Below are 25,517 nucleotides of genomic sequence, written 5' to 3' on the forward strand. Positions count from 1 at the left end.
TTTTTGGAACTCTCTCTTTCTTCCTGGGGGCACTTTGGAGGAAAAAAAAACTGCTGCAGGCTATACATTGATGAAAAAATTAGCATTTATCAGTATAACACCATTATGAGACCAGCATGGCACTAACATACACAAAATCTAAATCTATTTTTCTGCTTAGACTTAGGAAAACCTGAAAGACTGTGATCTCACCAGGCAGAAAATGTCTCCTTGCAGTATAAGCACTGAAGGTAACTGGGCAGAAGCAAATAATTTGCATATAATTGAACAAGAAATAATAAAAAAACACCCCAGCAAACAGATGAGCCAGCACCGAAAGGCCATTACCTGCACTGAATTCAACCGGCAGTATCCATTCAAAGGAAACCTAATAACGTGGGTAGGGTCCTGGTTCCAGCCTGCGTTTACGGAGTTACACATGACGTCCCCAGTCTCCGGGAAGATCTCTTCTATTAAAGCTTTCTCCCCGCTCAATGCAATTCTTTCCCCCAGATCTGGAGTCACTCTTACAACCAAGCAGTCACAAGGCTGGAAATGTTTCCTTTGTTCTTTCTCTTGTTTCCATCGCTCAAGTTCCTTAATCATTGGCTGCAGCTGGTAATACTTTGCTTCTTCATATAAAAGATTAAAGTCCTGGGAAAAAAAAAAAGAGAGGGAGAGAGAGAAACTAGAAATGCTTGTAGTTCTCTTTTAAAAATGAGTATTGTTCCTGTTTGACCTACTTAGGCTTATGTATTGTCAGCAAGAGTGCAAAGGCAACAGGTATCCACATACTTTGTCTTCGTCTTACACCTACACAGAAAACCACACCGTGTTAGTGTTGAATCTATTTGAGCTGACTGTGAAGTTCCCATTGCACTGAATTATTCTTTCATTTATTATCCCACAAGCTCAGTGCCAGAAGGCTTTACTTTTGGATTAAGAAATCAAAATAACTGGTTGCAATAAGCAAAGCCTGCTGATGTAAGAGGAGATGTCCTGAGCCCTGATCTTCACTCTGGGCCTCAGATATTCACTTCTGATCTTAACAACAGAAGATCTCGGCCTTCGCTGTCACCTCTCGCACACATGTTACGAGACGGAGATGTCAGTTCAGCTTCACTTCTCACCTGTCTTTGCCGAGTCTGAAATTCAGCTCCAGCAGCTCAGCTGCTCCCTGCGTTCCATGATTATTCATGTATTTAAAGTGTACTTTGGAGCCTGGTAAATTATACGGAGGTAGTGACCACCCCACTGGCTGGGAGCTCAGCTGTGCACTCCAACAACTTAAAAGAAACGGTTCTTCCCAGACATTTGTCCATCACCTCACTTCGGCTTTGGGCAATTCAAATTCCCAATTTGATCTAATTCCCAGTTCATTGATTGAGATGTCTTCTGCGCATCCTCACTAATAACTTTCCATCAGATTTCCGACAGATCTTCCCACCTCAGCTTAAACGCATGACAGTATGTTGAGACAAAGGGCGCCAGCAGCCCCCCAGACCTGAGGAGGCAGCAGTGCCCACCAGACCAAGCCAGAGAAGAAAGAGAGGGCGAAGCACCCGGCGGGCAGTTTGCTTACACTGGCCCCACTGCCTCCTTCAGCCTCCTGAAGGGAAGAGGAGCAACAAGAGCACAGCACCAGCTCCTCTCTGCAAAGACGTTTGCTTTCCTGGCTCTTAGGCCTGTTTACAGATGGAAACGCTGCACCGCAGGTATGCTACGTGACTTTTGTGGAGTATGCTGTAGGTCAAACCTGGGCATAAAGGCCAGTTCTCCACCACTGCAATGAAATGAAATGAAAAATCACAAGAGTGAAATGACTGGAATCATTTGGACTGGAAAGAAGGGCATGACAAGAAGTAATTGAGAAATGGGCACCAAAATTACATGAAAAATAACGGCAGCGCTGCTTGCTGCTCCAGGACTCGGGGAAGAGGGGGAATCAAAGGCCAAGGAACGTGCAGCACAAAAAGGTGTGACTCTTCATAGCGGCTCAGAATTAACCTGTAAAATCTGCTGCTGCAGGATATTACTGAACCAAAGCAGTTAGCTGTGTTCAAATTTGGCACCACAGACCCACCACGGGTAGTGCAGAGGTGCTCCTTCACCCCAGGGCTGCCTACAGCCTGGAGATGTATGAACATTTACAGTGACACCGCCAAGGTTATCACGTTACAAAAGGGACATCCGATCCTTTACAGCTCTTTGATGTCTGTTAAAGCTGGGACAATACGCACACCACTAAGGGAGAAAAAAGGACCGGAGAAGGCGCAGAGAGGAAAGAGTGATAAGAGGAAGCAGGAAGAAATGAGGGCAACAAACACACTCACGGGAAGTAGCTGGAAGATGAAAAACAACAGGAAGATTAAAGAAGAACTCATATAGAAAGCATGCTGCAAATAACTGGAGTTGGGAACAGGCCAGATGAAGAGGCGTGGAGACTGGCTGTGTTACCTGGTCTTGGGTAAGACAGCATCAGCCCCAAAGCCTCATCCCCTGATGGAAGGTATTCTTCCCCCCTCCCCAAAATCAGCACTCTCTGCTGAACCATTACTGCTTTTCTCTGTCCACCGGTGAAGCTCCCTGGTTACTGAGCATGGGATCAGTTTAAACTTACAGGGATTAGAGGCCTAAATTAAAAAACAACCCCTGCCCAAAACTTTCTGCAGTCGTCTTCGTGCGGGACACTGGAGCTACACAGTCCACCACCTAAATGTGTTCATTACAGAGGTGTGTGCAGGGGCCCATCAAATGTTCACTGGGCATCTGCTGGTCCCATGTATCTCTTTTTTGAGCAAAGGAAAACATGCAATGCTAAGGAAAAATGTAATGCTGTAAAGTGAACAGGAGCATCCAGTGCTTATTGAAGGCAATGGAAAGTCTGCTGTTTTCAGTAGGTCCTGAAAAACTAGTTTTAGAATATCTGTGTTCACGGTCACTATAAAATAACGTATTATTTGTAAGGTCAATCAAGTGAATATGTGCTAAGAAAACTCAACAGTAAAACCTAGAAGAGGTGGTACAGCAATATAAAACCCAGTCCTCCATTTCTGAAAGTAGGGAGAGGTACAGTGCTCCCGAGGCTGGATGCAAAGCCCATTACATTCACGAGAGCCTTTTCGACTGACTTCACTGGGCTTTGGACTGGGCTTTGGACTAGGCTGACAGTATCCCGAATCACAGGAGTTCAAAGGTCCAGCACCCCTGGGCCAAAACAGTAACGCCATAAAGCAAACAGAACCAGGATCGCATGGTCTGCAGGATGAGGTGTGCACCTGCTCGTAACTGCCTGGGTTTTGGTGTTTGGGTTAGTTTCTAAAATAAGACTCTCATCTCCATGTCCACTCCATACTTGGGTTGGGCACAAATATGCTGGAGACGGTTCCGCACCTGGAAGAAGGGGTTTGTAACAGAAGCCGGGAATCTGAGGTGTGCTGGTGCGAAGAGGCAACATGCATGTGTGGCGTTCGTTAGGGAGTCTGGGCACCTATTATCGGGCAGTGGCAATAAAGGGAATTTGTTGCGCTGTAACAAGTATGGGGGATAAAAAAGTGTCTTCCGCTAAGCAAGAGAAAATTCATTGCTGTCCACTAGTGACAGCGCTGGGAAGGGACACCTTCCATGACACCCCATTCTACATACTGCACGCTGCCCCAGACCAGCCACCACCAGCACAGCCTGCCCCACCGCCCTGTAAAGGGGCACCTGGCATTTCTGCACTGAGTGACTTGGACACCGCTAAGGAATTTGAGAATGTATTTAGGGAGGGAAGAGGATTTTGCAAAACCAGAAACAAAGACTGAATGGCTCACAGTGTGGGGGTCCAGTTCTCTAAGCCTGTGCTTGGCCAGGGTAAGGGACTCAACACACCGCTAAGTACACAATCTTCTCATTCAGGTTTTATGCACCGTTTGGAGTATTGTGCATCTGTGACTGGACTGGAAGTGATGCCCAGCTCTGGACTGTCTACACAGGATGCCCAGGTAATGCTGACATTGGTATTTCCACCCTTGCACTGTAGATATAAAATCCTACCCTGATGATTTGCAAAAGTTTAACATGAAATACGAGGTAGAAGAATTCAACCCACAAGGGACCTCGCCAGGGAGGTGCCACAGGAGCTGCAAGAAAACATTTCCATGCTGCTCGTTTTGATAAGTTACCAAAGGCAGATGCAGACACGAATCTTCCTAGACCTATGCAGAAGAGGCACATTTCACTGGAACAGGCACAGGAGTAGCTACAGGGTGTTAACTGCCTATCACAGTGGCCAAGTACACGCAGTTTCATTGAAACTCAGCCTCAGAGCAGCCTGGTACAGCTTCTGTCCCAGGCATAAGCTGATAAATGGATACAGATACTTCACCCTCTCTCACGGAGGCTCCAGCCCTGGCATCAGCGCAGTGTTGCTGAGCAGCAGGCAGCATCCCGCAGCAGATTTTGTGCAGTGTCCGGGAGTTCCTTGTCCTGCAGGACTTGTGATGTATCTCCCATTTCTTCTAAGGATTATCTCCCCACCTTCCCAGCTTCTTAACAGCAGTGTCCCTTGTGGCAGCACAGCCCAGAGTCAAGCACTGTGTATGGTAGCTAAAGGAGCTGCTTGTGTTTAGCCAAGGAAAATGACTTTACTCAGAAGGTGATTCCCGCCAGCCACGGTCCTTGCTTATAAGCAGGGTATTCCTTGCTAAACTGAAAGGGGAGATGGACAGCCCAGCCTCTCTTTTTGCTGTAAAGTACCACAAAAAGCCTTCATGAGCTCCCACGAGCCTTCAACTTCTTGTGGCTGTTGTAGGAACTAGTGGGGAAGTCCTGTCAGGTCACCTGGAAAAGGGAACAGATAGCCAGGTGGGATGCACACAGCCTTTCTCCATCCACAACTTCTGGACAACACTTAGACCTTGTGGGAAAGGTAAACAGATCTTTCAAAGACGCAGCTTTTTGCCTTTCACAAAATAATTTTCTGCTCATTATTTGGTAGAAAAGCTTTTTTTCTGGTGGATTTCACGTTGGCTAAATTCTGCAGTCACCTCTGACAAGGGTGACATCTTCCTGGGGACAAGATGGGAAGTGTGACCGCAACGCCAGTTGTGCTACTGTTTTGACATGAGTGCCAGTGGGTCAGTAAAGATCTGCTAACTACAGGCAGAGACAGCCAACAGAAACTGTAAAACCAGGTCTCCTGTGAACCTGATGCTGTTCTCTCAGTACTAAAGAGGCCCTTTATTTTTGTACCTAGCGTTGACTCCTGAACAGGCTGAAATGGCTCTTTCTGCCCATTTTTCACTTTTTATTCTTTGTTACGTGAAACAACAAACTGTCATTCTGACTCAACGTTTGCTTTATATTTTAGCGCTGTGAAGATCTGACTCCTGGCTACGAGAGAAAGTTGCTCACTTCTACAATGACAACTGTGCCATTTGCTAAGGTCAGTCTGAGAGCATTTAAAATCAGATGAAAGCAAACTAATTTTAAAATTATATTAATAAATTAGCATGTCAGCCTTGTGGTTGTGGTGCTACAGGTGACCGCTATAATCCATACAAAACTCAGACGTCCTGTGCATTTGTGCTTCTTCCCTCCTTAAGATGGAGTAACAATACACACATTGCCTATGTCTATTTTTGTTTGACGATCTCGAAGCAGGGAGTGAGTCTCAAATAAGTAGGTACAACGGGTCCTGGTTTTGCATGAAGTCATGTATTGGCAGTGATGGGGACAGATGCTGCCCATAACTGTCCTGGAGAAACACCTCTGATGGCAGGGGGAGATCAAGGCAGAGAATATTTGGACTGAAGAGGAGGGGCAGCTCCTGTGCCAGCCACCCTCTAACCCAGCAGTGTGGCAGACCGGGGGGTTCTGGCTGCATGCTCGACTCGAGGACATTTGCTGCTCAAGGTGTCGTGGACCCACATGCGGGGCTCTGAACCCGTGCAGGAAGAGGGAGCTGTGAGCAGCTCCGGGCTGCTCGCCATCACCTCGCTCAGCACGGGCTGGCTGCAAAGGAGAACCGAGCCAAACAACTCAGGGTAATTTCTCAGCATACTTCATGTGGCTTAAAATCCCCCAAACCCAGGAAAATTACATGAACTATTAGAGTGTTGCTTTCAGCAGGGAGACCTGTCAGATACTAAACACTTTCAAGTTCTGGCTTATTAGTAGTTGGAAGTGTAATTAATATTCACTGTAAACACACCAGTCAGACTTGATAATAAAGAATCACTAGCCTAGGAACACATACCCCACTTTCTCTGCATTTCAGTGTTAACTTAGTCTGAAAACAACACTTAAATAGCAAACACAATAACGCTGGTGCGGTACTAACATTCCAAACTTTCCAAAATAACCATCTGAGCAGCAATTCAAGTTGAAAAGCAACTTGGCTAAACCTTGAGGCTAATAAACTGCTTGATTAAATTAAGGGGTAAAAACTAATAAATATTCAAAACACTTGATAATGCTTTGTTTGACATAAAGAACATTTAATGCAAGTCTCACTGGAAAACCTGTCAGGTTTTATACCTTAAATAGAGTTTTGCATTTAGAAACACCAAGTGATTCCATTTGCTGCCTTTGATTATTGTCTTCTGTCACTTTAATCATGCTGGTAAAATTACACGATTTCTGTGAAGTCAAATCCGTTTACAATGCAGTTTTAATATAGCTTTGCAGCGCATTCTTCTATGCATTTTTATTTAGTTACTCTCTACCTAGCAATACTTTGCTTTGTTCTTGAGCCCTCATTAGCCTGGGGTTTGCTCTAAAGCTCTCCCAGGGAGGAACTAAATAAAATACAGTTAACCCTATGCAAAGAGATGGTCTGGAACAACGGACTGAGCCTGGGCACAGCGCCGGCTCTCCCGAGTCTCTCCCAGCCCTGCCAGCGGCTCGCTGCGCAGACAAGTCCTTGGCATTCACCAGCACTCTAACCTCCAGGCTCTTACCAAATCCTGCTGGTTTTGTTTCACAGCACCTCTGAAATCTGGATGCTGGTTGAGGCCATGATCAGCTCGAACTACATCTCTTCTACCATCTCTTCTCACGCCTTCCTGTCCCACTAGATTGTCCAAAATGCTGCCGCTAAAGCATCTCTCTGGCATTTCACCTGTACCGCTTCTCCATCCACCCCCCTTTACTTGATCCATCTTACAATCCACAGGACTGGTCTGGTCTTTAGCTTTACTCCTACCTGAGTGTTTTCTCTCATTTCTCTGTAATGAGCTTTTCTTGCATCCAGTGCTCTGGCTCTCACCCTGCTTCACCGCACCCCAACCCGCAGGCCAGCCTCCCCAACCTGCCCACCGCTTCCCAGAAAGACCAGTGCTCAGGACAGCCCTTCTGGGCTGGAGCTCCAAACCTGCCCATGAATGCCAAAACCTTTGGAACTACATGTGTGCTCCCATTGCACAGTGCATCTGCTCAACATTAACTTTAAACACTGCTATGCCGGGGTCAAATACGATTACACTCGTAACTTAGGCAAGAAAGGCTGAGGAGCCGTCTGCAGCATAAGGATCAGCTGTACTCCAAAGCTACAGCCACCACAGCAGCCACAAATCTGGACTGACTCAGTCATGACTGGCCAAATTATCTTGCCTACCTAGTCCAACATGCAAAGTGAAATCCCACTGCACGGCGCGGGAACTTTCCTCTCCAGCAACGCTCCACGTCCTCTAACTGAGCAGATCCCTGTTGCCATCCCAATTTATTCATCGCTTCGTCCTGGAGTTAGTGCTTTTGTTGAATCTTGTAATTTACAGTTTGGACACTTTTGTCTTCTAATTTTCATACATAAGGATGACAATGTTGCAAGTTTCGAAAGTGCAAAGCCATATAAAGCGAGTGGATAGGGTACTCCAGGGCATGGTTTAGGGGGCATGGTTAATGGTTGGACTTGATGATCTTGAAGGTCTTTTCCAACTGAAATGATTCTATGATTCTATGATTCTATAAACAAGACTAGGAGGAGAGCGTTTAAACAATCAGGATTTGCAAAGCAACAACTACTGCCATTATTTCATAGGAAACATGTATTGCTCCTTAAAAAGCCCTCAGTAAATTCCACCTCCCACGAATATTTTGACATTCATAAATTGTGTAAAAGATTACTTCCTGAAATCAAAGTATGTGCATCGGTTATATCTAACACAAATCCTCATGGGCTTGTTTAAGGGTGTTTCTTTTTTATACCAACAAGAAAAGATTTATACTATTTAAGTCCTCGAAGTATCAAATTTAAAACATTTCTTTCAGACTCTGAGCATTAAACCCCGGTAAGTGCTAGTTGCTGATGTTGCTTCTTAATTGTTGTTATACCCTGATAAATAAGCTAAAAATGTGAGGAAATACAATTAGTTTAGAAAAACTGATTTAGCCATAAGCTTCATCGTTTAACTTTTTATGGTATCCATGACAACCATTGGTCCATTTATTAAATAATAGCATCCCTGGTGTAATACACAAGTACTAAAAATCCTAACAATAAACAGCAACATTTAGTTAAGTGTGTTTAGGTCAAGCACACAAACCAACCTGCCACAAAACAAATGACAGAATGGGAGGAAAAAACAGATTGCAGACTATAGCTTTCCTTACCTTAAAGTCATCTGGGAGCAGTAGCTTAGATGTCCTTAGGAAGCTTAATATATATCTGAAAATTTCACCATCTCGATCAATGAAATAATGTTGTTTTAAACTGTCCAAGACAATAGGCTCTGTGCCATTAAACAGACGACTTATTCTGGAAAAAGAAAAGAAAAAGAAATGGGCAAAAGAGACAAAATCTCATTACACCCTCAGGGCTTAAGGACATCCAGCCAATTTAGTTGCATCAATTCATGTGCATAAGGTAATGCGGTATCATAATTTGGTGACAAACAAGTGCACAAAGATAGATGCCTCAGACGCGTGTGTGCCCCCAGACGCTGACACACACGAAGCGTGTGTGCACATGCAGACACAGGCGCACACACCAGCAGCGAGAGCCCCGCAGCTGCCCTGGCGCTAAGCTCGTGCTGCACCGAATCAGGGCTGGGAATTAGGCCCATGACCCCAACAAGGAAAGTGCCTACGAAACGCTCACCCCACGGCTGGCAGAGTGATGTTGGTGAGAACATGCGTCACCGGCTCCGTTATACGTCCCTGTCCGCCATGTCCTGCTAACGGAGAACTGAGTGGTTACTCAGAGATGGGTTCCTGGCCACGAGCTTTTCCTCCAGCTTGGCTGGCATTTTGATCAAACGCCATCAAAGCCTTTCCGTCCTAGAGGAGAGGCTTCCCATACACCGAGATGAGCTGTACGGACCTGTCAGTGCTGGATAAGTGGCCATCCAACGCTGAATGTTTTGGCAAAGCAGCAACCAATGGCCCGTGCAGCATCTGCAGCGCTGCCTGTGGGACCACAGTCCCACCACCAGTAGTCTTGGGCATCAGAGTCTGGCAGAAGAAAGCAACGTGGCAAATCTTTTGTGAGCAAAGAAAAGGAAGCGAGACCTATGAGACCGGGGGATCAGCTGGTTACAGGACCAAAATACCACATCAGCTACATCACTCCAGCTTTCCCCGTGTCCTGAGGAGCACGCTCTGCAGAAAGCAAACCGGGCATCTGCCTGGCTGCCGTTCCTCCCGCCTCTCCCCTCCAAACGCATGGCTTCTCTCAGAACGCTTTGTCTTCCCATGAGAAATAACCCAGCTGAATATATGTTCTTGAAAGGAAAATCGCAGGAGACAGACAGCAACGACCTATTAAGTAATTGAGTCCATCTCTCTGACAGTGCAGCATTGTTCCCAACTGCAGAGTGTCTCGTGTTTCAAAGTCGAGTCTTAAATAACCCTGCTAGTGAGGGCTCCTCCATTTCCCAGAGAGATTATCCCACAGCCTGCTGGATTTCACTGCCGAGCCGTCCCTTCGACTCGGCCGTGTGATCCCGCCGTGTCCCTCGCCGAGACCAGGGCAGGGCTTTCCCCTGCCGTGGATAACACGCTCACCCAACCCCGCCAAAGGCAACGGCCAGCACCGCCGGCGAATGCCGCAGCCGCAGGCTCCCTGCCTCCCTCCTTCCATCACCACCACCCCACCCCAAGCTTTCTGGCCCAGCAGCGAGGGCAGCAGATGCGGGAGCCCACAGCCCGGCCGGGGAAGGCGCGCGCCCACCCCGGCGATGGGAAGGGGCAGGTTTGCTCCCCCCGCCGCCGCCCGCAGCGCGGGTGCTTCCAGTTGCACCGCATGCTTTGGGTTGTGGGTTCGTGCAACACGGTGAGATTTGCTCTCCACGGCTGCACCTCAGTCTGGTCTTCTAACTTGCTAATGTAATCGCAAACTTAATTAATGTGCCGTTTATTTCTAAATTAACTGTGCAGATATTAAATAAAACTGGACTTAGCAAGTCCCTGCTGAATTCAGCTAAAAATCCTTCTGCCCTCTTAAGCAAGCTCCAGGTTTTACTGCCTCCTCTCGTGTCCGTGTCAGCATTCAGCTAGTCTGAGTTACTTATGAGAATAACCAAATGCTCCCCTAAACCCTAATTATAATACGTTTACTGTTTTTCTTCAACCTCTAGCTTTTCAACGGTATCAGAGAACACCACACAGTTCACGCTGCAACATTTAATTTATATAATCCCAACATGCGGTAAGCCTCCAGTAATTCATTATTTTCTTTTTCGCTGTTATTTTAGGGCTATTTACCTGAGACAGTTAAATATATTGCTTTGTACAGTGTTAAATTTTATTCCAGGAATCAGACAGTTAATTTATTTCCTTAGACATGCACATCAGCCAGTGTGCTGTGCTGGGCTAGACTGAAAGCAGAGGAAACACTGACAGAGCAGCTTAAGGTTCAGTACGATACATTTATTGAGTAAATTTGCGTGGCTATTGAAAGTTTTGAGATCTTAACACCTGAACAAGCTGGGCTGTGGCTTAAACCTCCTGCCCTTTGCTGCCCTTTCCCTGTGAAGTCTGCAAAAGCAAGGCGACGGCTGCTGTTCGGCTCTGCCACGCGTATGGGGGAAGGTTTGCCAACAACGACAGGGCGCAGGGAAGACAGGGTACAAAATTTTAATGGGCCGCTCTTTAATGTAGTGAAGCATTTTTTTGGTAATGAAAACAAAACATGAATTTTGAGGCCTTTGTGGAGTGCCCTGAGCTGTATTTCTTCACCAGTGGAATTACTGCTGGGGAAAGAAACTTGCAGAGTGTTGAAAGACTTAACTGCCACCCCAAAAACAGAGTGATGAATAGTTTAAGGATTTATTTGACGTTTTAGGGGGCTGCTATGTTCCAAGAACCAACTTCACTGCAGCATGTTGTAACACTGCGTGCGGAAAGCGCTCCTGCTTCTCCCTTCTCGCCAGTATAAACCGTACCTGTAGAAAGTCCATCAGAAAATGCAACACTGCGAGAGCACAAAGTGAACTCAAATGGCAGCTTTGAATGGAAAGTTGGCCTGACAGGGTTGCTCACCACATGTGAAGCCATGGAAAAGAGCACAGTGACCGGGGTCAGCTCCACAAGCCCCACTGGGATGTGACATGCTCAGTGGATGGGTCTTGGGTGGCCAGAACGAAATGCCGTGCACAGAAGCATGGAAGCAAAATGCACACAGGCTGTCAGAGAGCTGGCAAGTCAGCGAGTGCAAGGGGATGGGAATGGTTTTGCACTGTGCAAACTTGTTGATGTTCAATCAGAAATTAGGTACCACTCTGGCTGGTGGCCTCAGGAAGCTGCTCCCTCCAGCACCCCGCCATGTGATGCGAGTTAAAGTTGTGGGGAGTAGCTGCAGCTCTCAGGTTGGGCAGTAGTCACCCCGAAAACGGTTGTTTTTATGAGTGGTCATGGTGCCCAGTACCGTACTGGTGGCCAAATTGGGTAATGGCATTTTCAGGAGGCACTTGCTTATGGCATGTGGGAATGGTATTTCCAGTGATGTTTGTGAAGAGGCGGGAGGCACAGGAAAACAGAGACAAAGCAAAAAGAGCAACACTTGGATCCTACAGCGATAGGTGAGTCTGAGCAATGAACGCTTCTTCAGCACTCCCACCTTCTGCAAGAGATGCTTCGCTTTCTAATTTAAAAACACTCTTAAAATTCCTGTCCAAGACTTAATTTCCAGACAGGGAGCAGACCAAGCCAGGAACAATCCAAGTAGTTGCAAGCCTAAGGATGGCAAGCTTGCCTTTCCATTGCCTCCACCTCCCTGGCCAGGTCCCTCTATGCTCACACCATCTTCCCAGTGCACGGCTCTTCCCAGCCATCTGTTCTTCTCCTCAGTTGCTCCTGCCCTCCCGGCAATGTGCTCTTCCCTACAGCCCGGCCACCGCTCCGCAGTGCTGCCCACCCTGACCTTTGCAGGGCTGCTGCTCCCGGCCACCGCTGCATCATGTCCCTGCGGAGCAGAGCCACAGCAGAGCTTCCAGCTTAGCGGGTCTCGCCGGCACCTCGAGCCCCAGCTAGATGCTCTTCCCCGCTCCTCCCAACATCCAGAACACAACCTGTTGATCCTATTTCTACAATTTCTTTGTGCTTCTGTTGTTTCTGCTAAAGGCTTTTACATTTTCAATAATGTTTCGCCAAAATGCCGAGGGGCGAGTTTCTAGCTTTGTACCGATTTTACTATGATATTAAGATCTCCTTTTATTAGATTAAAAACAAACAATGCAGCCAGCCAACCCACAAGGACAAGAGTGCCAGTGAATTCTTTTCTTGGTTTCTTGGGCAGGGGAGGAAGCCGCGTGCTGTGTGCAAGTACCTACAGACGGCTGCTGCTACCCACACCCCCCGTAATGCTGGCGACCAATTTTCCGCCACGCAAGCTCCCTACAGTGCCTGTTAAGATGGGAGCACAGAGGGGGCCCGCAGGGCAGTGACTCCAGCCCCCACAGCAGAGCTCGTGGCACACCATCTCTTTCCTAAACTCACCCAACTCCATCTTACAAGCAACCAGAGCTTTTTGCACCCCCAGTTCCCTCTGGAACACACTTGGTCTTCCCGAGATCATCACTGAGCACAGCCACAGCTCTGCACATCATACACCGCTGTTGTGGGGTTTAACAGCACTTTGGGATGGAAAAGGTTTTTTTGGGGGCGGGGGGGGCTGCTTTCTGGTTAGGGACCAGTTTACCATTTTCTTGACAGCTCTCTTTTTTGAACAGAAAGCCTAAGTTCTTTCTTAATAAATCTGGTTCCAGAGGCTTTAAGAGGAACACCCAGTATTGTGGGACCTGTGGGACGACCAGCAGCTAGGGTTGTGGCAAGCACCAGCAGAGCCCTCTGCTCCCAAGCCCCACCACCAGGCCAGCCACTGTGGTCCCGTCCCCCCCCACGCACCCGCCCAAGCCAGCGCAACGACATCACGTAAGTAAAACTCTCTATCACAACATTGCACTAAAAGTATTAATTTAACTAATTACGTGATTAATATTTAACTGTTCAGTGATATTTTTGTCATTCATAATTTAGTTGTTTACATTTATTAAAAATTGATTCTGTAGACACTTTTTCTGCCCAGTGTCAAATCAGCAGGGAGTGCACATTTCAGCAAGCTGTCATTAAAACGTGTCTCTTTCCTAATTTCACGGGAGGAGAGGGGAGGGAGAGAGAAATGCCTGTCTGTGCATCCTGCAAGCACACAGGTCTGTGCTCCACTCGGTACCCTCTGCTGTACCTGCCGCTTCTCCGTGCATCCTCCTGCTCCACTCAGTGCAAACGCACCGTGAAGCTGACACGAGCTCTGCAGCTCTCCCTGCATTTTGTATGGCAGCTGTCAGTTGTACTTGGCTGTTGGGCCTTGCTGTGGAGCCGGAGGAAGAGGAGGAGGTGGTTGTGGTACATGCCACAGAGAGGATAAAGAGGGTTGTTTAGAGCCGGGACGCTGAGCATGACCTGAAACTGCCCCACGCGACGTGTTAGCAAAGCGTCCCAGGTGTATGAGCAGAGTCCAGCCGTTGCTGCTGAGCACAAACAGTGCTGCTTATCTCTTATATATTTGCTCAAGGTGGGTAGGATAGATATTGTTATCTGCTTGGAAGAGAAAAAATGCTGTGAATTAGAGCACAGGTGCTCAAGAGACCAGAGCGCCTTACACTGTGTCTGGCACTGCTGCCTGCGTAGCTATGTCTAAGTCTGTTACTTGTCCCATCCCAAGACAGTAACTGCTGGGAAAGAACAGCAGAAAGCCGCTGGAGCGGCTGTGCCCAGCCCAACGCCAGTATGCCAGGAGCTGGCTCTCTGCTGGCACTGCTACATCCCAGCTGCAGCAGCACGCTCTGAGGTGGGCAGTGGACAATGCTGCCAGGTCTTTACAGTTGTGTTCTTCATACTTCCATTATTTTTACCATAAAACTGATTGGGTTTGCGTACAAGTTCCCAGCAAAGCAAACTGTAATGGAGAAAGCACCTGCAGCTGCTTTCCCCAGGGAGGTAGGTTAAAACACCCAACCTGTCTGAAAAGCAGGCAGGGCTAGCCAAAGGAGGACAGGGATAACCCAGCTGAGCAGCAAACGGGTGTCTTCTGCCTTCTGGCCTGACAGTAGTTATGAGGGAGAGATGTTAAAACGTTGTCTCTGCCAGGACACATGCTCCCTCATGCCCTGTACAGCGAGGAACGTGGCTAAAGGTTGCATCTGGCTGCAGTAGGTTTTCTGATCTGCCTCAATTTAAAACTTCAGCTATAATTAGTGTGAAAGTCCATAAACAAAGCTCTGTTGTATGGTTATACCATACCTTCACACCCTGCTACCTGACCAGTGATTTTAAGACCTTCTCCAATTATGGGAAAATAGCGCTAAGGACAGGCACCATCTACAGCGCAGGTCTGTGCACACACGACCTGGCTGCGGTACGCTGAAGAAACTCCGTGTGGGCTTCGCCCTTACGGCTCTGCCACAGTTTCCATTTTAATCAAAGATAACATCTTGACCACCTTGGATTGCTTCAGGCGTACACTTGGCTTGGAGGGTGTTTCAGCTGGGGAGAATTTTGTTTTAAGCATCTTTTAAACATTTTATTTGTACAGTGATGGGAAAAAGCTTGGGGGGGGGGGGGCTGGGAGTCTGAGTCTTACATTGGGGGTATAAACTGCTGCTCTGCGAACTATGAAATCCAAGCAGCCACCTGTGCTTTGGGGCCAGTTCATGTGCCTGAGGACACAGAGGGGTGCCCCAAAGGGGGTTTCTGGCCTAAGTAAGCCCAGATCAGGTACCAGCATCCAGTCCCAAATGGAGCGCAGGCATCAAGCCTGCAGTGTTAGGCAGGTCTCCACTCCGCGAGTGCTCGAGCCGCTCCGACCACCAACTCCTTCTCCCACCACTCCTACAAGACCAGGGTGAGCACCCGCGTTTCAGCAGGGCAGCCTCAGACGCCAGCATCCTACAGGCACTGCCTGGCCCCATACAGGCGTCGTTCGGCCCCATACCCTTCAACCCTGATGGCACAAGTGAGTGACCACAGATACTCACGTACAAAACTGACCTGTTGAGAACCAAATGGAGATACTAAAGCCTGTAACCCTAAAATGCCTCTCTCAATTTTTAACAAGGAAAGAGCATCAAGTAGTATGGTCTGATCTCAGCAGAGGGATAGAGGAGGTTAACTCACAAAGTAACAGGTTTATCCATCTCCAATTCCTATAACCTCCTGTTCCTGCCTTCCAATCCTGGAATGCCACAGGAGTTTTTTGACCCATATGCTCACTTTGCAGTGCTTTTGAAGGATATTACACGTATTAACTAATAAGAAACTGAAGGAACTGCAGGATCTAGTACCTAGATTTAATGCTTCATATTTTGCTGTCCAGGCTAGAACATCCATTTTTGCAATAGATCAGAGCTAGTAGTCTATATAGTATCAACATGTATTTTTAAAAGTCTGTAATCCATAAAGAACATTATCATCTACCATACAGAATCATTCTTAGGAAGTTCTGGAAGGATTTTTTTTCCTCTTTTTATACCATCACTAAAAAGCAAAGTCAGGTATGTAATGGATTTTGTCATTAAAACAAAGGTATGGACAGTTACGTTTTCAGTTCTCTGTTACTATCAATTAAAGTCCACTGAAGTGGAAATTACCTACTGTTTTTGAAATACCACAAAGCGTTCATGGTAAGGATAAGAGATCCTACAGCTCCTTCTCTTCTGCCTGTTGTTAACAGCCCATCTCCACACTTAAGACACTCTGGCGGGTGACTTTGATATATAATTTCATGGAAATATATATGTATTTTTAGATTTTGATACATGACACTTATTTTTTAATTTGTAGAGACAGTACTGCCTATACATAAATTGGCAGTTAAAACAAGAAACTGGAAACACTAATCCCACATAGAGAAGCCAGTGTCTTTTCCTGCATTAAAAAATTCTCTTGGTAGTCAAAAGCCACCCTGGTCTTACATCTGTGTGGCCAAGCATCCCATCAGGTCTTGAGGGAGAAGGAGGAGTGGTCAAACAATTACAACGAGCAGACAGCAACTATGGTAATTGAGGCTCCCATGAGCTTTCCTTTCCAGGCTTTTCATTCCCACCAGGTTTACAAGGGTAATAACCCTAAGCCCTTCACCTCATTGGGATACTGGGATTAGGCCCATCAGCACTAGCTACTCATCCCAAATTTATAAGCACCATGTTTGCTCCCCAGCGCCGTGCTTCTGCCACCTGTCTCACGGGGACTCAACAGCTCAGGAGCAAAGCACTGCTTAGCCATGAGTAACGGTGGCAGAATCCAGCTCTCCATCAGGCTAATGATTTTATTTTGCCTTATTAAAGTAGTGTTTGTATATTTTAGTGTGTTATTTTAACAGCTATAAAAAGACTTCACTAAACAAACAGTTTCTAGTATGTTAATTGCTGTATTACGAATCCTTTCATTGCATTCAGCATATAACCACATTTATAGGCAGGATAAGCAGACACATACAGACAGAACGGCACTCAGTCGCTGCACACATCAGCACCCCACCACATTTATTTAAGTTGTCAGTCACGAAATGCATTTGCTGTGCTTAACAAGAAAAAAATGTAACTTTCAAATACAGGTACAATTTGCATTTCTTCGTTAAAAGTTCCCTATGTGCCACTGACATAGCTTGTTCATCCTTTGTAACAGGGACAGTGACAAACAGCTTCCCATTATTTTTTGATGCTTAATCATACTGTTTGCATTCATTTGGTCTGGCTGAGCTGCTCTGGAGTAACCATGACCAGAACAGAGGCCTTGACCATGGCGGGTGTGCAGATGCATGGCAGCCCAACGCCAGCGGAGAGGTTGCAGTTACTGTAGTTCAAGATAGCCCAGTTCTGCCAACCATATTCCTAACAAGCAGTTAACTACTAGGGAAGAGTGAGAAGGGCAGAGTCTGGCTGACTTGCATATTTTTAATAGAAGTAACCAAATAATATTACAATATAATGTGAACCCTCAAAACACAGAACTTGTTAACAGTAGGAGCTAAATATTACCCTTTCAGTGAAATACGCCAAAGCCCAGGTACCTGCACAGAAGTTCACACATTGTAGGTTATACCTATCTATTTGGGAATTCCTCTCTTTAAATTGTGGACTTACATTTGAAGTTAAAGAAGCACATGTTAGCTGGACTTCCAGTACTATAATTTTTTCCAGTATAAAGTTCAGGTTACTTTTGCTCTTCTTGTGTCTTTTACTTCATTCTAACTGAACTTTTGTCTAAATAGTTAGCGAAGATTAAAAATATTAATACAAATATATATTGCAAAATTATCCTGTTTTTATTATGCCATTGTTGCTGCTGCTCTGATTTGAGCCCTGCAAGGGTTCTTGGCCTTTCATGTTTTCTCAACAGAGAATTTACACTGAATTTTGGCCATGAAAATCAACGCAGGAACAAAAATTCTTCATTTTAAAATTAACTCCTAAACTAGCATCTTAGTTTCCCAAAGGTCCCAATCCTGCAAGAACTGCATTTCAGTTCAAACTCTGTGGGAGTTGCGGGCAGTCAACAGAATTAAGTTGTTAATACATGAGAAGATGCACAATTCAAATAAAACATTCCTGCCTATACAAGCCTTTTCTTGCTATTCCCTTAACCATCCCTTCCCCCTAAATCATGGTGCTATGAGGGCCCTGATGAGAACAGCATTGCACCAAATGCCAGCTCTCTTGCTGCTCACCTATTTGCTGTAACTCCAAGTGGAAGCTAACTCAGTATTTTTACTAGGATTTTCAAATCTGGCTAGATCTGGACACTACTTCCATTACCATCACCCTTGTACAACTGGGCATGCCGGGAGGTTGGAAAACATGCAGATACTAGTTATATTTTAATATAAATGGGCTAAATCCTCGCTCATTGAAGTCAAGAGCAAAACTCCCACCGGGGACTCAGTGAAGGCAGGGAAAACTTCAAATGTAACTCATTTACCTTTCAGGGCAAGAGTCTGGCCCTCCGCATCCTTTGCATGTGTGGGTGCTGTGAAACCAGTACATTTCAGTACACGGCAGGAGAAAGCAGGACGGATACTCAAGGGCTGCACAACCTTTTATAAAGTGTAAATGGTGACAGCTAATACATTCACTTTGGTACCCGCTGCTCATGTAAACGGCTAGAATATTTAATCTGCTCAAGCCACAGCCCTTTACTTCTGATCCCAGACATATGAAAGCTGAGCAGCTTTTTCCTACGATTCTTTTATTTATTTCCAGATCTACAGGAAAAAGTTCCCAGACACAGGCTGCCCGGGACTCCGCAGCACTGCACTCTCTGGGATGAGCAGGAACACCTGGCGACCCACAGTGCCCACACCAGCCTCCGCTGCACCGGGACACTCTCCACTGCTGTAAACAGGAATGATACCAGCCTCTCTGGGTAGTGATAAATCAGCTTTCTGCTTAAAAGAAGCTGCCCACGCTGCTTGGACATTTGGTTGGTATGCCGATTTGCTGAATGGGTAAAGCTCTTCTGTTGCTGAGAATGGTAATATGGAAAAAAGGGCTTATCTTACATTCTTCCTCTATTTGCTTTTCCTGCAGCCCATCCTGCTGTCCGCCAGTGAGTACACTACACCCATTTTGCCCAGTCCCAGAACATAACACTGCTGCAATTATACTACTATACACCTCCAGTACAGCTCACATCACCACTCACTCTGGCACAAAGACATCGTGGGGAGTTACGGGCAGACTGTAACTGGTTATAATTCTCTACAAGCATGCATGTCATTGGGAAGTTGCATCCAGTTCTCTCTATCTGTATTTCTGTTATCACGCTTAAAATGACGAATGAATGATGCTCCTGTTTATTCTTACATTTGATTAAGCTGTACCCAACATATTTTTCCTGGCTGTTCACTTAAAGAAACTGAACACATCAAGAAAGATTTGTTAAAAAGCTATTTTGAAGGGAAAACAACCACCAAACCCCATATATCCACACCAAGTAGGAAGACTTGTGTAACAGTTTTTGCTGGTCAGCCCGAGCCACTGGCAGATGAAAGGCAGAAGCGAAGAGGAATTTCCACTAGGTTTTTTGTTACTGCAGCCGGAGAGCATGGACAGAGAGGAAGCGACCCGCTGACATGTCCGCTGGGAAGAGCCTGGCTCCATGGCCATGTTCCTGAAAAAAGGGGAAGCCCCTGTCGAGGGGATACAGAGAGGGAACCCGCACCTGGGAAGGAGACAGCAATACACCTGCTGCACAGAGGACACTTGCCCTACAGAATTAAGCTTGGCAAAAACTTCAAAATAATAAGAAAACCATTAACTGTTGGATTCTGATGAGATACTGAAAGCTGAACCTGGTTTTTTTATGTGACTGCAAGAGATTCATTCTTAAATACAATACTGTGGTCATGGGTTTGATTCTGGTCCCAGTGAAGTCAAGGCCAAAACATCCTTTGATTTAATTGAAAGCAGAAGCAGGCCCCCGCTTTAACCCTTGTGTCTGCAAACAGAATACAACTGGATGTGAACAGAAGAGGAAATATGTTTGGAACTGGTTACAAATCCATGCGTGGTTTTTTTTTTCCCTCTGTAAGATTAAAAAGCGGTCATTGAATTTTTTTCCTCATTCAACAGCAGTGTTAAGTACTACTGGCCCAAATTCAGCCCTCGTTCCCTCCCGGACAACCCCAGCACAAGCAGAGGACCCAGTTTCTCTATTGTCATCTACTGGTTCCCATGGAGTTCCACTAGCCAAATTTGTCCACGGAACTGCATGTAAGTTTTGCAATGGCAGAATTTAGGCAGCGGTCTCCTGGAAGGCACACCACATTCCCCAAATGCCAAAGCTGCAGCCTTTGGTGTAAATCATACTGGTACAACTTGTTGGCACAACACAGTATGACACCAAAGAGGTTAAAAAGAGTCCCTGGTTTTCATTGTCCGCTTTCTCGAGAGAGAGAGATTTGCTGCTGCAAAAGCGTCTACCAGATCTAAATGGATTACCTGCAGCACTGGTAGCATCTGCACTCCATTAGGAGAGAGGCGTAACGGGAGCCTGCCCTTTGGACTGGGATTCCTTCAGCGTTTCAGCTTTACGGTGCAAATCTCAGTTTCCAATGCTTGCCAACTGATCCCTTCTGAGTCTGACCAAGAGTAACGGTGCAAATGCTGCATAATAGCTTCCCAGCATCCACGTGCAGGACTCCTTTCAGGTTTTGCTTTATGAGGTCCTCAGCAGATAAAAAAGCAGCAATTTTAGCCTTTGAATGCATACCATACTGCAGTAGAGTGAAATCAACACAGTACAGATGAACACCGGAATACTTCTGCTCAGCCTATCTGTCCTGGTGCCCAGCTCTGACAGGCAGGCTGTCGTCACAGTGACTGCATCAATAAGGAATGCAATCGTGCACGCATGCGAAGCCAATAGCCATCCTGCCTGGCAGAGTTTCAAGTGAGAGCAAATCAGGTAAAAACAAAAAACAAACCCCTCTACAATGTTTACAGGTGTCATTTCTTTTTAAAGCATCAAAAGATTGGAAGTACATGCTAATCACAGCAAATGAGGTGAAGGAATAGACAGTTTGGTGGACAGAGCACGGAGATATGAGTTTGTAACTCTGGAGTTTAATTCCAGCTCTGCAGCTTCTCCCAGCTATCAAATTGGGCTAGGAGAGCCACGAACCTGGTTTAACTCTGTATCAATGGAGTTATACCAGGAATAAGAGTGACTGACAATACTTACCTGTTTCAGTCACCAGATTATGCATTTAGTGTCAGTACCTCACAAGGGAACAAGCTGATGTGCTGCAAGGACTAGGTATACTCATCAATTTATTATATTTCATGTAACAGAGAAACTTGGCAAAGTCAATGTGGCTAGCAGCAGCATGGAGCATGACCTACAGGCTGGCATCCTCCACACCATCTTGTTACTCTGTGCTTGAGAGATCTAGCCTCCCTTACGTTTTCACATATGAATCCTGTGTTTCCATGCCTGCATATTTCTTCTATTTAAATATGCACTTTGTTCTTAAAGATTTTATTAACCCATGAATAGATTAATTCTGATTTCAGTTACACAGGTAAAAATTTGGAGTAATTCCTTCAAAACCAGCGGAGTCATCTCTTTGGGAAGGCCGTCTGACTAGGAAAGGTACGTGCACGCACCCGTAAGTGCATGATGCTTTGTCTTCATTTGCCTGTTGGTTTTACACCTTCAGCTGTTTTTGAGACCAAATACCGTGGATACTCAGCAGAAGCATCTTACTACAACGTTCAGCTTCTCGTAACTCCTCTCCACACATCACATCCATATACATCCCTGGTGTAACTCCACAGAGGACAACAGGGTTACGCTATGGATTCTTTTGGCCAGGTTTATTAGTAGGCCACTTTTCTAGAAAAATAGGGCTTATTTTGTTTTCATTTAAGCTTATGGTAAAGCTCTCATTGACTTCACTGGAAGAGAGATTTGGCCCAATGTACCAATATCCAAACCACCTCCATTTATTTCAGTAAAAGTAGGCAAGGAATTAATAAGGTCCAATGTATTTTTAAATCTTAGATTTCATAAATGATCACAAGCATGTAGGTCACAATATATACACAGAACGACACCTACGACAACCACCAGTGGGATTGTTAAAATAATTAAGTTAGGCCTAGAGACAAATTCATTTCATAACATGTTCCTTACAAAACAGATACCCCCTTGCTTCATAATCTAGGGAGTCTGTTTTATAAACTTCCTAAGTAGTTCATGAAATATCCCCCTAAGCAGACCAGGTCTACTCGCCATTGCAGGGTCTTTATAAATCAAAAGACAAACACCAGTGACATATATTCAAAGACCAAATATGAAGAGGTATGGTGGTTTGCTGTGACCTCACAACATGATTTCCAGTACAAAGCTACTGAATCCACATCTTTACATAACTCCTCTCCATGCTCCCTCCATGATGAGGGAACTGGATGCACATCACATGAAGAAGTGATCAATAAAGGAGATTCCCCTTTGCTTTAAGTGTGAAGCTGCTACACCTGTGAACCTGAGCACAGGTGCAGTACTTTACACCATGCTCATCGGCAGGAAACAGCCTCCACTAGCAGCACATAAAAGGAGGAGACAGGTTGCTTCTACAGTATTCTATGGGAGTGGTTTCCTCAAAATAGGCTGTTAATGCTTTTTTCATGTACTGCCCTGAAAATGGCTGCTGAAAAAAATACTTAAATTGTGCTGCTGGCACCAAAGTACCCTGTCAGGTAAGCGGTAAGCAAAAGTAGCAGTGAAAGAAATGATGAAGTACTTGACTAACTAACCTCAGAAACTGCTATAAATATGGAGTGCTAAACAAAAAAAAGTTGAATTTTTGGTGTCCTTGTCTGCTGGCTTCTCCTTGTGAGTTTTAACAAACCAGACTAGTTTTCAACCTGTTGTAAGCAGGAAGGGTGGGAATAACTAATGTGCTAAGTGTAACTCAGCTACAGTCATGTTATCACTGCAGAAGAAGAAAGTGAAGAGCAGAAAACAAGACAAGGTTAGCTGGGTTTCACACTGAAGGTACTGGAGCCACTGCTCAACATTCATCTTCTGAACCCCTTTCAGAGGCTGTAACTGACATCCCTCTTGATCACAGCCAGGCTGCACAAGTTGCATGGAGATGCCTGTTCTTCCTTTTGACTAGCTGAGCCGAATAAGCTAGTATCTAGATAGGAATGCACAATTTTCTCAAATTCAGGTTTTCTGAACAGCCTGTGCCAGGCGTAGCACTACAGCCATAACTTTATTTCTGTAAGTCAGACAAGTGTTGATTTGCTATCTTCTCTCTATGACTAGGTTGGTCTGTCCCTTTCTCGATGTTGTAATACCCATTTATGCCTAGAACTCCACACAACCCAGGCTGTAAGTGTATACAGAGAAACGATAATTTCCGAAAAAGTGTTCATCAGAGACTAGCTAGGCAGTATTTTCTTGTACATTTCATCAAATATTCTAAGTAAACACACAAATAATTCATTCATCAACAGGGCCACAATCTCAACACCCAATTACAGTAAGATTTGTACTCCTAAAGGGTGAACTTTGCTTTTCTCTCCAGAGCCTGTGGGCAGTCCCCAGGCAGCAGCTGTGCTGGGCATGGCAGCAGTTATGAAGTCCAGTAAAGAGTAAACACCTTTATCACAGCAGACAGCTCAGCTCTGTTGTGGCTCCCTACATGCCAGTTAGTAGGAGATCCTGGAGAGGTGGACAGAGACAGGTCTGAAGAATCAGTTTCCATATAAATTCCTTCCCTCTTGTCTCCCCAGGTCACTTCAGTGAAGGATTAGTGTTACAGGGACTACCCTCCTTTACCACCAAAGCTACCACTCCAGCTGTGAAACAACAGCCCAGGTTCATTTTACACTATCTGATTCAGCAGCCTGGCAATGAGAGTTCCTTCGCTTGCTCCAGCTCCGATAAGTGCAACATCCACAGGCAGACTGGGGGGAGACAGAGAATGGGAAGGGGAAAGGCCCTTTTTTAGGTTTTTTTCCTTAAGGGTTCTGCTGGTCAAAATTCTCTTGGAAACCAAAGAGAGATTTGCCCAGTCAACAACCAAATAAGAAACACTCAAAAGATTTTGAGTTGCATGATTGCAGGTGCATGAAATGAAACCAAAAATGATTTTAATCTCCATGACAATTCTTACGTTAATTCAAAAAAGGCACTGCAGGTAGCCAAAACCTCTCATTTTCAGCTCCTTTACTTGTTCTCATCTGCAGCATACACCTGATTGCCTTAAACAACGGCAGAGTCCCGGGGAGCCCTGGCGTGCTCACTGCTCTCGGCAGAGCTGCCGTGCTGGCGTGCAGTGTCGTTACGTGTGCGCAGTGCTCATGCACCGTGCCCATAACCTGCATCTCTGAGCATTTGTAACGTGCAGGGAAAACATTTGCTCCTGCCTATTCAGGTGTTTTTCTTTAAAGTCTGTGCATGGTTTAAGTTCACAATACCTATTAAAATTAATGAGCTTTGCGCTGCAGCTCACATGCAGGCGCATTTTGTAGTGCTTTGCCTGAACGTGGGCTGCTGGCTCCAACTCAGAAACTCTTTGCCTTTTGGGTAATACACAACAACAGTTCATAGCCCGTGACTGTCAGAGCCTGGTGTCACCCCACAAACTGGGCGCTCAACAACTGATGTCGGTGGGAAGAGTGGTAGCTCATGAAGGGTGAAATGTGCCGTGGCAGCACGCCTGCCTATGTACTTCACTGTGCTTAGAACAGAGTCGTTTAGTGGGTGTGCAGGTAAGGGAGAGGGTTTGAAAAGGGACAAGATGCTATACAGATGCTGGGTGGGTGAGCAGTGTGGAATGGCAGTGACATGGAGAGGTTTGGGAGACACCTAAGTCAAGGTGAATGCTACTGATGCCGCGGTGGTGCAGGACTGCTGCGGCATGGGGCTGGCAGGAGGCTGTGCTGGTCCAGGAGAGCTGACACCGCTTCTGCTCCAGACCAGGATCCTGCCCTCGAATGTGCTGTGCTTTCACAGTCACCAACAGTCTCTGGTTACAAACAAATCATGAACAAATCTGGTCTTTGCTCCACTTAACCTGTCCAGAGTACAGGCCTTGTTTAAGGACTGATTTACACCTTAACTGCCAGCATGGGGTAAGCGACAAAATTTGCTAATTGGACATTGTTTTCAGGCAATAACATCAATAATACACAGATTTGAGGGAAATTAGCAAGTAAGTTATTGTAAGAGTGACACTGGGTTGATCCTACATGAGCAAGAAATGTGAGATGTTCTCAGGTATGCTAAGTCTGGAGAATTGTATATCCTAAACATACCCGAATTAAGAATTTCGCTACTCCCTCCCAAGAAGCGCAGAGCAGGACCCCGTATGGAGTCCTCAGTGTAAAGGAAGATGTGGAAAAATCTGTCTTGTAGATCTCAGTAGCAGGTGTGTTTGAGCTTATGAAACCACTGTATCTGGCTATATGGGGTCAGCAATCGTGTTCTGTCAGGGACAACAGAGAGGTACTAAAACTTGGAGAAGAGGATCCCCCTGAACTCAGTCCAGCCTGGTGTGGCTGCAGAAAAGGGGGGAGAAGCAGATCTCAGGTGTCAGAGCTGAG

General features: G+C 45.9%; 1 protein-coding gene across 4 annotated transcripts in view; it reads right to left on the minus strand.

Moving 5' to 3' along the window:
- The window catches only part of KCTD15 (potassium channel tetramerization domain containing 15), a 46,749-nt gene that overhangs the window by 8,982 nt on the left and 12,250 nt on the right, over positions 1-25,517 (minus strand). For 3 of the 4 annotated variants that reach the window (XM_052795540.1, XM_052795539.1, XM_052795541.1), the window contains exons 3-4: positions 8,575-8,719; positions 328-633 (exon numbers count right to left, since the gene is read on the minus strand). In XM_052795540.1, coding sequence (XP_052651500.1) covers positions 328-633; positions 8,575-8,719 — 451 coding nt within the window. Of the gene's footprint in view, positions 1-327; positions 634-8,574; positions 8,720-20,396; positions 20,624-25,517 lie in introns of all 4 variants that reach the window. The other variant, XM_052795542.1, reaches the window with a different exon arrangement.

The sequence above is a fragment of the Harpia harpyja genome, chromosome 9, assembly GCF_026419915.1.
Source record: "Harpia harpyja isolate bHarHar1 chromosome 9, bHarHar1 primary haplotype, whole genome shotgun sequence".
Taxonomy (NCBI): domain Eukaryota; kingdom Metazoa; phylum Chordata; class Aves; order Accipitriformes; family Accipitridae; genus Harpia; species Harpia harpyja.